The sequence below is a fragment of the Macaca nemestrina genome, chromosome 4 (assembly GCF_043159975.1).
Source record: "Macaca nemestrina isolate mMacNem1 chromosome 4, mMacNem.hap1, whole genome shotgun sequence".
Classification (NCBI taxonomy): domain Eukaryota; kingdom Metazoa; phylum Chordata; class Mammalia; order Primates; family Cercopithecidae; genus Macaca; species Macaca nemestrina.
This window is the reverse complement of record NC_092128.1, coordinates 82,018,097-82,030,977: the sequence shown is the minus strand read 5'-3', so window position 1 is coordinate 82,030,977 and position 12,881 is coordinate 82,018,097. Positions and strand designations below refer to the sequence as shown.

The window sequence follows — 12,881 nt, the reverse complement described above, 5'->3', positions numbered from 1 at the left end:
ATGTTAGGAAAGAATGAAGATCTTTAAACCAGAGAGCTTCTATTTTTTAGGGAAATTAGATCACTGTTAATGCCACCTAACAAGTAAGAATTAAAAACTGAAACTTATCAGTTGCAAAGCCAGTCATTTGAAGCTGAAGAGTGAGGAAAGACTTAAAGTATGGGTTGGGACTTGACTTGTACCGTAATATTAGAAGTAGAGAGGATAAAAGAATACAAAATAAGATCAATTCTATAAGCTAAGTGTTTGAGGTAAGAAAAACAAAAACATTAAATGTGTTCACAGAAAAGTAGGTGGATTGTGCTCTGAAGATGTGATCTGGAGCCTGGGGTGATTTTGTGGAAGGCTATCAATGTCAAGATCAGTATTTTAGACCTTGTTCAATAAGTGGTATGAGCAAGGACCTGATGAAAGCAGTGTTTTATCTGTCAGCGTGTACAGAATAAATTAGAAAGATAAGACACTTGGGCCTGAATGCCAGCTAGTATGCTGCTGTAGCAATGCAAGGTTGAAGTCGTAGAAACAACAGTAATATAAATAGGCAAAAATAAATATATTGTGGACATATGATAGAGGGAAATATTTTTGGGACTTAGTAGCAGACAATAGAAAGGTAAAAATAAAAGAGTCGAAGTTGATCATATGATTATTTAAGTCCAACATTTTTAGTGTGAGAATAGTTTCGTTGGTGAAAATTTTACGTCTAAAAGCAGAGCTAATTTTGGAAAGTGTATTTTATACATTTTATATGTGAGGCCATGGCAGGATTAGCCAAGTGGAAATAACCAGGTATGCACTTGAAATGTAGAAACGTAGTTGTAGAGATAGCGTAGGATGGAAGATGGAAATTTGGGTAACATTTCCATAGAGTGAATTGCTGAAGTTATAAAAAAGCTAAGATCTCTAAAATGCAACTTGTATTATATATATGAGTAAAAGCGATTATACCTTATCATTAATAGATTTTTTTCTCTAAAAAGTTTGCATTTGTAGATTCTTTAAGCATTTCTTTTAAAGTATTTAACTTAAATGTTATTAACTTTAAATTATTGTGTCCTTGTACTCCCACTTGAATAATATCATGTAATTAAGATATGAGATAGCTAACTTTACCATTGTCTGATTCTAGAGATAGAAATGTTTACTGCATGGCTCTTATCAATCTATTTGTCCATACCAGGAGCCAGGAAATTATATGGCCTGTGAGCCAAATCCAGCCCGCAGCCTGTTTTTTGTAATTAGTTTTATAGGAACACAGCCACAGCCATGTTTTTACATATTGCCTATGGCTGCTTTCATGATACAAGGCAAAACTGAGTAGTTGTGACAGACCATATGGCCTACAAAGCCAAAAGCATGTACCATGTAGTCTTTTATGGAAAAAAATTGCTGACCCTTGATCTAAAACCAAAAACCATGTGACCAATGATGTAGTCATAACTTCTAATAATACTGAATAGTTGTTACCCAATAGGATCAGAAAATCCCTGGAATTTATCTTGTCACTTGGGAAGATGTATACAAATTCAATTCAGCAATAAAAGAAACATTTTATAGTTATGAAAGTAGCAGATTTTAAAGACTGGGACAATAGTAAAATATCTGCCTGTAAGGATGAAATTGCAGCATTCTTTTTGGGGGAGGTTAGGAATAAAATGTTGACTCTAAGAACTTTAGTAGTAAAAAATAAAATTAAAAAGGGGCTAAAGGTGAAACCAGAAAATACATGGGCTGTGGAAGACAAGAGAGAAAAATATTCCAGGCCTCAAAATTCCTTTGTCTAGAACATGATAAATTATACCCAAAAGTTGGATATTCAGAGTTAATTTACTAAGTACACATAGAAAAGAGAGAATGTGTGTCTTATATAATATGTATCATTCAGCACAACACTTAAAAGATTACCTATTATGATTCAGTTCTTCTCCAATGTTTGGAACCTTCCATATTAATAAAAAAATACAACACAAATTCCTTTTTATCACCTTAGTAGCCACACCTCCTAGGCCCACACCTACTTTTAACCACCTGTTAACAATAAAATAAAGTGGCCTTTATAGACAGACTTTCTTTTTTACTATTAATACTATTAATAGCGGATTTTTTCCAATTGGAGGAACTATCTGTGATGACATGTTTCAGAAGATTTGGGAAGAGTCTCTTTAAAAATTGTAAACTGTTGACTACTTATAATCTCAGCACTGACATTCACTCTAAAGCAAATTTGTGAGAATCATCCTTATTCAGAAATGAGTTAAAATGACACAGGAATAAGAATATAGATAGAGTCTCTTCTAATCAAGTAAATGCAGTCTTGATAAAAATCTATATTTTGTTTATGTCAAAACTATATGAAAAGTTTTTCTGGTCTATTATATTAGAGTACAAAGTGCTTTAAAAGAAAATTTATATATTCCTGAAAGTTTGAAAAGCATATAGGAATTTTTTATTTATGACCCAATTCCTTTACATTTGAAACGAAAAGTGACATAATGGTGAAGCAGAATTTTATATCAATTATTCCCAGAATCACCAGTAATTTTTGCCCAATCTTCTCTAAATTGGATTAGCTACTCTGCTACATAATGAATATTTTCTTTAAGTTTATCAAGTGTTTCTGTAGAAACATTAGAAATCTTTTATAAAACAAATGCTTAAAATGTTGTATTGATAGTTTTATCAGGCTTCTTGGACTTCTATAACAAAACACTTTAGATCAAGTAGCTTAAACAAAAATTTATTTCTCACAGTTCTGGTGCATGTGAAAGTCAAGGTGCCAGCCAATTTGGCTCCTGGCGAAGGCCTATTTCCTGACTTGCAAATAGCCATCTTCTCTCTGTGTCTTTACATGGCAGAGAAGGAACAAGGCAGAGAGAGAAAGCAAGGGGAGTAAGAGAGAGAGAAAGTGCACTCAGGTCTCATCTGAGAAGGGCACTAATCCCATCATAAGAACTTCACATTCATGACCTCATCTTCAAATACCACCATCACATTGACGACTTCAACATGTGGATTTGAGGGAGACACAACTCAGTATATAGCAGTAGTGCAGGATCCATACTTTTAAATAAAATTCCTATCATCTTAGTGTAGAGAGCTGTATGTGTGTTAATATTATGCTCTTTCAGAAAACTGTGAAAACAGGTAACTCAGATTTCTAAAAACCAATCCAAACTTTTTGAATATAATTCAATATAATACATTCTCTCATAAAATAAATATTTATTGAATGCATGCTACATATTTCACATTGCCTTCATGGTACTAGGCCCAGCCTCTTGAGATACTAAAAATGTATAACAAATAGATTCAGTTAACTTAGTATGGTAGAAAATATACTATAGGTATACATGACTTGAGTTACAAGTCATAATAATACATTAGTAGTGTATATACACAATAATCACTGAAGAATTGAAAAAAAAAGATATAACCACTGATAGGGCATAGTGAAAGAGAAACAGCATTTAAATATAGGATGACTCAAGCAAAAAGGCAAGAAGTAAAATCTTTATGTTTAAGAACCGCTCATTGACCAGTCTGCCTAGGGTTCTGTGAGTGAGTTAGAAGAAAGGGGCAAGGATAGTTTTTGTTTGTTTGTTTGTTTTCATTAAAAAATGAGAAGTAGCGAAGGATTTTTACAAGGCTTTGGGTATTGAGAATGTTATATTCCAGGAAATTTTGTATAATGGCATAAGAACTAAAAAGAGAGGAAAAAGAAATTTTTAAAGAAGACATTGACAGGATTTGGCAACTTTAAAACTTGAATCATTCTTAAATCTCATATGGAAATTTTAAGGGATCTTAGAAATAGGCATCTTCCCTATAAAATTGTCAATAAAAGAGAAATGCGAATAACATGAAATATGGCCATATTTCATTTTAACTTTTAAGTGAATAGACAGCTTATATTTTCTTCATGCTATTCAAGTCACTAGTGTATAAATTTTAATAGAACTATAACCTCCACTGTCTTTTCTCTCTGTTCATATTTATACAGTTCAGATGATATTTAGAAGGCTAAATTATTGGTCAGTGGCTATATAATTGAAACCTAGCGATAATAACTATAGATAGAATTGCCATTAAATTTGCATTAGAAATAAAATATATGGGGCCGGGCGCGGTGGCTCAAGCCTGTAATCCCAGCACTTTGGGAGGCCGAGACGGGCGGATCACGAGGTCAGGAGATCAAGACCATCCTGGCTAACACGGTGAAACCCCGTCTCTACTAAAAATACAAGAAAATTAGCCGGGCGAGGTGGCGGGCGCCTGTAGTCCCAGCTACTCGGGAGGCTGAGGCAGGAGAATGGCTTGAACCCGGGGGGGCGGAGCTTGCAGTGAGCCGAGATCGCACCACTGCACTCCAGCCTGGGCGACAGAGCAAGACTCCATCTCAAAAAAAAATAAAAATAAAATAAAATATATGACCATAATGTCAATTTTGGATGCTTTGTTCTTTTCTTTACAACTGCCCTAAGAAACAATGTCAGTAACTACTTCTTAAATGTGTATCATTCCAGTGTTTATTACTTTGTGACATGTTTCTACCAAGAGTAGAATTTTTAAAAGTTGCAAAGATTCAAGGTAGACATATCATATAAATGACTGCAGATTTCCTCTTCCTCAATCTCCTTGTTGATCATCATGCCAAGTGTACTTGCTGTAGATTAGATGGAACTAGGGTTAATATTTTCCAGGGTCTACCCTGACTAGCCTAATCTAGCAGCCCCTCTGTTTCTTGCCTGCCAAGGAACACCTGTTGAAATGTCACTGGTCATTAAGATCTGATATCACTCTCCTTTTTTTTTTTTTTTTTTTTTTTTGAGACAGAGTCTTGCTTTTTTGCCCAGGCTGGAGTGCAGTGGCACGATCTAGTCTCACTGCAAGCTCTGCCTCCTGGGTTCACTCCATTCTCCTGCCTCAGCCTCCAGAGTAGCTGGGACTACAGGCGCCTGCCACCACACCCGGCTAATTTTTTGTATTTTTAGTAGAGTCGGGGTTTCACCGTGTTAGCCAGGATGGTCTCGATCTCCTGACCTCATGATCCGCCACCTCGGTCTCCCAATATGCTGGGATTACAGGCGTGAGCCACCGCGCCCAGCCTGACATCAGTCTCTTTAGATGAAAGCCAACATAATTTGGATGCATTCTCAAATCTAGACCACAAAAAAAGGAAAATACTTCAATAATATACCTTGCATAGGAGAGGCCCTCCTGGCCTTAGGAGTCCTCACCCTGTGTCACTTATTGGTTAAAAAACATTATAAAAGGAAAATCTTTAAAAAAAAAAAAAAAGATAAAAGAAAAAGTTCTAATTCTCCCCTATTAAATCTAAATGTGGAATGTGCAATATGATAATTTAACTACATTTTATGCTCTTATTTTTTGTGAACAAATATGCTTAAGTTTCATGGTTTAATCTATATTGATGGGCTTTGCATTTCCCCTTGCTGAAAACTCTGACCCACTTTGTTCTTTTCTTTAAGATTACATTTTAGAGGCATTATTGAGGTTAGACTCATAATATCTGGGCCAGTTTATCCTAGCAGGGCACATTTATCTGTTAATTGTCAAAAGAGAGTTCTGTAATAGAAAGAAAAAGAAGTAGAAAAAGAACTAGGTAGGAAAGAGAGGAGCTTGCTTTAAGGAAATTTTATACAGACATAATTTTTAATCTCTTTTTTGACTGATGTATTTATTAGTTATTACCCAGGTTTTATACTCTTCAGTTATGTATACTATTATTTAAAACTTCTAGAATTATTTATATTTTAAAATGTTTATCTCTAACTTCCTATGAATATTAGCATCCTCATTAATTTGGGGTTTTGGGTTTCGTTTTATATCTCTCTGGGAGATCTGTCATAAAATGCTTATTAACATTTGCCATTTTTTAAATAGTAGCTCATAAAATAAGCTTGGCACCGTGCTGGGTCTGTGATTTTTCTTGGATGCTCCATGTGTTGTGATGCAGTTAGTTAACCCTTCCCAGATCCCAACTGGGGATCTTAGCCAACCTCAGTCTCAGCTACTCCACTGGGAACTGATCATTATTTCCTAGTAAGTTCTCATCCTACTATTCTCATGTATATTATAAGCATCAGTGAGACTGGGGATCATTGGTAACTATTTAAGATCAATAAAAAATGAAAGTACATTTCTTTCCATTGTGCCAGGGCTACATTCACAGATTGTAATTAGGAACTATAATTTGACAAACTTGTCAGTGAAAATCTCTTTTACACAGAGAAAGACCAGGATCATTATATCTACCTAGTAAACAGCTGGAACCCTCTTGCATTATTTATAGGTTTGATCTTATTTCTAAACACAATTAGGTCTCTTGGTAACTAGTTCACACTCACATTAAGCTTTTTTGTCTTCATTTCTACATGATTCATTCTCACTCTTGCCATTTTTTTTAATAAAACCATAGGAAAAAAATCATTCATCTAATTACTCAATGAGCTGATCATGTTCTGTCTGTAATGCTACCCAGACACTAGTGCAGTGGTATAAACCAATTTAATATTGTTCAGCTTAATAAATAAGGTCACAGAGCTCTTTGAAGCAGTAGCTACGTATAATCTAACAGCTTTCACTGCACTAAGGCATTGATCCTATTCTGTTTCCTGTAATGAACTTCTATGTGCCCATTTTGGATCAGGCAATTTATTTCACTCTGATTATTCAAACAAAATGAGTGCATGGCCTTACGAGCTGAAGGGTAATTCACTGACCAATAGAACACCCTCTTCTTGTGAAACCTGAATAATAAGGAAATTGCATTCCTCTTCAAAAATGAAGATGAGCAATTACATTCAGAATTCCATTTGATGTGCTTCAGAGCTGCATCAGTAGCCTTCCATTGACGCATTCATGTATGCATAACACAGATATCCACGTCCTCTTAGCTCAGCCAGTGTTATCTATTTCTTTTCAGTCCATGAACCTTTATTATTTTTCTCTTTAAAACATAGCTTGAAACTCAATTTACATGAAAACATTCTACAATTAACTTATTCAACTTACTAATCTTTTTAATTTAAATTTGAGGGAAGTTTCAAAGATACACAAAAGTAGAGGGACTAATATAATGAGTACTAGCAATGTAGTCATCATTTACTCAGTTTCAGCAGTTTTTAACATGTTGCTATTCTTGGTCTTCTGTCCACACACTTAAAAAGAATTTTGCTGGAGTATTTTAAAGCAACTTCCAAGTAAGATATATATCATCCATAAATACTTGAGCATTTTAAACACAACAACAGCATTATTATTACATAAAACAAAATTAGCAATTCTTTCAAACTAATATTTTTATATAATAAGTTTTCTCCGTTGTCTCAAAAATGTTTATGCATAGTTTGTTTAAACTGAGGATCCAAAAGGTCTCCACATTGCATTTGTTTCATGTATTTCTTAGGTCACTTGTAATCTAACAACAGTTCTAGCTCCCTTTTTCATAGCATTTATTTGTTGAAGAAACTTCTCTTATTTATCTTTACAGCATTTTCCCAATATTGATGGTCTAAACTTACTTAACTTGATTCATATGTAACCCATAAATCCGTCATATTGATTCTTCCCGTGCTTTCAGTCTGCCAGGAGCAGCCTGTCCTTATCACTTAAATAAAAATTGCTGTGCTTTATATAAATACAATAAATAAATGAAGTAAATGGCTATAATCAACAGAGTTAAATATGGAATTTTACTTTAAAATAATCATTTTGATTTTTGCTGATCTCACTGAGAAGCTTTCATGGTGAATTATCTGTAGGGTAACATGATTTTTATCCCATCTTGCTAACAAGTCTTCAGCTCAAAGGAGAACTTGTGTAATCATTAGATATGACATATACATGCTTCACCTGTAAATACAGATACAGATTGTCTGGGTATACGTAGTTTTCTGGTGTGCTAAGAAACTATGCTCTTAGTATGATCCATCTTTTCTACTGTTCAAATCACCCTGTTTTCAGTGTTTTAGAAATGATTTTTAAGATTTATAAAGTTGAGAGACCAGATGGTTTCCTTTCCAAACATTTATATTTTCCTCACCCTAATATCAGGAAGTTCATTTCAGATTGCATTTCTGTGTTTGAATTGTTGTGTTTCCTCTAAGTCGGAATACAAACAAGTTGAGATGTAGGATAAGTTTTCAATGTATTGTATTGCAAGTGCTGTTGCTACTTGTTTGGATAACATTGTACGAGTAATTTATTCCAAAAGTACATGGTCTAAAATCTCAGATAAGGGGTATAAAGTGCAGAGTGGGTTTCTGAGAATAGCTATGGGAATTTTACACATTTTTTTTTTCTTTTCAACTAGCTGCAGTACTTGAGATTTTATGTAGTGCAGATATATGGGGAAAAGGGATTCCAGTTTATGTGAATAATAGCTGCACAAAATAAATTGTTTCTGGAATTGTTTAGGTAGTAGTGTTATTTCGTTTTGTTTTTGATGTCACATAACAAGATAATGGTTGGAGCAATTCTGAAACGAAATTTGTAAGAAAGACCCTTAAGAGAAAACCTAAGTCAGTTTCATCTAATTTCTCAAAAGGTTTATATTGAAGTCTGTTTCAAAGAGCTAAATGGAATGAGTAGGTAAAAGTAGTCTCATTTCAAAGAACCCAAATTTAGTTTGGTAATTTTTAATTTTCTTTTAGTTGCAAACAGTGAAACCCTCGTCACAGCTTACGAATCTCATATGATCAGGTGTCTTATTTTCCAAATATATCATTCTTGAGGCTCCTGCATGTCCTGATTAGTAAAATGTTTAATATCTTTCTCTTTATCAATTATTTCTTTTGAGTATCTTTGGGGAAACTTTGTCCATGAACCATTGGCATTTAACTGAGTTTAAAGTATTCAAAAGGGTCAATCCTGCTTCCAAATGGCAGGTATAGAAACAACTTCAAAATCACATCAGCTCATTTATATCCTGCATCTTGAGGATTTCTCCTACCCCGTGTTACAGATGATGTTCTTCTAAACTAAATGGATGTTCTTTTTTATCTATTTCCTGTACAAATTTCTATCATGCCCTTCCTTTGAACTCCAAGTTTAGAACTCTTTTAGTTCATAAAATGTTCAGCCATTGTTTCTGAAAGCTTGGTACCTGAGTGATTAGGTACCAAAGGATTTTCTGTCTCAGCCATATGTGTTTGCCAGAACCCTTCCTGTACCTTGAATACTCAAGCTAGTGGCTCTCAGACTTGAATCTGCATAAGGATCACCTGAGCATCTTGAAAAAAATGCATAATCCTTGACCTCATCACAGATATTTCATTATTTGGATTGGTCCACATTATGAAACTCTTTTTGGGTCCAGAGATCTTCACGTTTAATAGCATTCTAGGTGTTTCTGATGCAGGTGAAAATACGTTACTTACTAGAGCAGTAGTTTTCATATAGCTTGGATAATTAAATCATCAGAAAGCTCAAAAAGTATCCTAATTCCCAGGACCCTAACCTCAACCAGGGAAATCAGAGCATTAGAGTTTAGCAAGGGCTTAGGTATTTTCCAAAAGTTATCCAGGGGATTATAATCCACAGCCAGACATGAGAACCACTATTTTAGACTGCTATGATAAACATATAGCACCAGATATGTCCTCCCTCAATGGGGTAGATTCTCTTTGAGACACTTAATGTTTTTTATTTTTTTCTGTCATCTAACCTTCATCAAGGCCAACATTGTTCACGCTACCAGGATTTTCATGTTTTTAAAAATTTAGGGGCCCCTGTTCTTCTCTTACAAATTGGCCTTTCCAAAGTCATGTGTACTAAATGAAAAGCATATCTAAAGCTAAGAAATGGGGAAGTGCATCCACATTTGAACAATTTTTAAGAGCCTTTTATGTTAGGCCTGAAGCAGTTGCATTAAGTTGTGTTCAACTACACAGAGAAAATCTTGCCTTGCTAAAATTGCTAGTTATGTCCGTTTACACACTCTATTACAAAGCCCTGCACTCCTAGGCATTAGGTTTTAGTACATAGATCCAGACAGTGTTGTCTAACCGGAGGCCCTCTATGCCCTCACTGTAATTTAAGGTCAAAAATGTCAGCCTCCTTCACCTTGATTTCATGGTGATGGAATCCTGAACAGGGCAGAGATCAGCAGCAGTTTCAGCCTATACTATAAACCTGAAAAAGCCATGTAAATCAATCTGAATGGGGCCATTTAAGATAATTCAATAAAGACAACTTTAGGACCAAGGTTTAAATGTTTCATCTGCCTCCTCAATAAGTGAGTTGTTTTTAAAACCAATGGGAAGGAAATGGCATAGGGAGAAAGTGGACTTTAAATATACTTGCTCTTTTTCTTTAAGACTTGTTACCACAAAGCAATCATATATATATGTGTGTATATATATGTTCAATAAGTAAAAATATTATTTCTTATTTTGTCAGTAGAACAATATCATAGGAGAAATAATTTGTATGAATTTAAACTGATTTTTTAAAATTTATATGTAATTATAGAAATACAAATTTTAACATAATAAATGAAGATTATTAAACATTTTTAAGTGCAAGGTTGATGTTTGTGCATGTGAAGAACTTGTAGAAAGAGGAGATGGAAGACTTTGACATTGCCTATCCATTAATCATTCCAACCCTTCCTAATAAACTTGCAATGTAATACAATGAACATACTTTCCATGCCAATGCAGTTTCAAGATAAGTTCTATAAACACACCTCCTGACCCCAAACCCCAACCTACCAACCAGTTTGCTGCCACTAAAGCACATCTATATAGGAATTCTAGTGTGTCCAATGATACAAAACAATATTAGATATACCTAGTGCCTTCTAGTCCCTCTCCAAACATCCTATGCTCAACATAAACTATTATCAGAATCCATGTATGATTTGTCTTACATTCTTACAAGTTTATTTCTAAATGTACCCTAAATGTGACCTCAGTTGAAACCCTGAATACATATAAGTAAAACTGCTAAATGCTAAGTGTGCATCTGTGTCCACTTTTCTGTGCCACAAAAATCACTCAGGGTTATGTGTTATTAAAAAAAATACAAAACAAATTTAATGGCTACTGTGACTATTAGAAACACTCCTATAAGATTTCTACTGTAAGTAAGGAATTACTAGAGGCTTTCTCTGACTGCTTAACCAAATGTTACGTTAGCTTCTAAGTTATAGAGTAGTTAGACATTTGAATTTAACAGCTTTATGCTTTTCTTTTAGCCATTACTTGTCGCAAGCAAGATGGAGGACAGGCTGAAATCCATGAGTGCCTACAGTATGCAGGCCCTGTGCCAGCCCTTACCCAAGCCTGCCAGATCCCCTGCCAGGATGACTGTCAATTGACCAGCTGGTCCAAGTTTTCTTCATGCAATGGAGACTGTGGTGCAGTTAGGACCAGAAAGCGCACTCTTGTTGGTAAGAATAATTGGGATGCCAAAGCTAGTACATGTCAAAGCAGAGAAACACAATACAAGTCAGACTAAGAGAGTTCTGACAATGTATTTGAAAAATAATATACCAATGGATTCAGATGTGTATTTTAAATTCAGTTGGCAGTGATAAAAGCATTATGTACTTCTAGTAGGAAGAAAAGGAAGCCTTGAAAATTGAACTCTGACTCCCTATATAATAGGCAGTAGATTATTTTCTGGTGTCGACATGATCTTTTAGTGGACTGCCTACAGACTGTGAAGTGTTTGGAGCAAAGTTTTTGGGGGGACTTTATTAACCCATTCTCACTGTCAAAGCCTCAGATTATCCTTTCTCACCTAGAAGGGGGAATGTAGTCTGTATCTGAAAACTGTATTTTAAACTGTAGTAATGACTGAAAGCAGGAATATAATGAGCAAGAGCAGGAGCCATCATGCTGAACTAAAGCTTGGTGCATTTGAAATATTGCCAATGGCAAAAGCAATCTAAAAATATTGGTGATAGTAGACTATTCAGAAGTGAAGTTAAAAAATGAACCACCTATATAATGAAGACTGTCAAAAACTATTACGCAGCTTATGAAGGTGAGAGATAAATATATGTAATTATCTGCAGTATAATTTAAAAGTATGTGAAAAAGAATGTTCTGAAAAGATAATACAAATTTTACTATGCAAAGTCCCCAATACTAACGAAAGCCTATATAGAAAACACCGTGGAGTGAGAAAATATGATTGATTTATAGGCTAGTGTTAAACATGGTTTAAAATGGAGAAAAGGAAATTAGGAAAGTAGGAAATGTAGGGATGTGTGAAATGAATGATGGTATTTTCCAGCTTAAATTGGCTTGGTTGTTTCTCTTCCACAGGAAAAAGTAAAAAGAAGGAAAAATGTAAAAATTCCCATTTGTATCCCCTGATTGAGACTCAATATTGTCCTTGTGACAAATATAATGCACAGCCTGTGGGGAACTGGTCAGACTGTATTTTACCAGAGGGAAAAGTGGAAGTGTTGCTGGGGATGAAAGTACAAGGAGACATCAAGGAATGCGGACAAGGATATCGTTACCAAGCAATGGCATGCTACGATCAAAATGGCAGGCTTGTAGAAACATCCAGATGTAACAGCCATGGTAATTCAATCTTTATAGTTATATATTTGCTATCTTTGGGAGTGTGGATGGAAAATACACATGTATTATAGTGGAATGGAAATGAAGGTTTACAGAAGTATATTCTAAATCAAACTCTATGAAGCACCACACTATACATATATCATTTATATGTAACAGGAGGTTCAATGGCATTGCCTCATTGTCCAGAAGTTGGCAACTTAAGTCCCAAAGATGGTGACAGGAAGCCTGATGGGGCCCACATCTTACAAAGGGTAGGCAAAAACCGGTGCCAGAAAGGTCCCCCGGAGCTTATCAACAGCCTGTACATTGAACACA

General features: G+C 35.0%; 1 protein-coding gene across 1 annotated transcript in view; it reads left to right on the top strand.

Moving 5' to 3' along the window:
- The window catches only part of LOC105475597 (thrombospondin type 1 domain containing 7A), a 501,118-nt gene that overhangs the window by 401,425 nt on the left and 86,812 nt on the right, over nucleotides 1-12,881 (top strand). Inside the window, exons 12-13 of the mRNA XM_011730984.2 lie at nucleotides 11,222-11,416; nucleotides 12,300-12,563. Coding sequence (XP_011729286.2) covers nucleotides 11,222-11,416; nucleotides 12,300-12,563 — 459 coding nt within the window. The remainder of the gene's footprint in view (nucleotides 1-11,221; nucleotides 11,417-12,299; nucleotides 12,564-12,881) is intronic.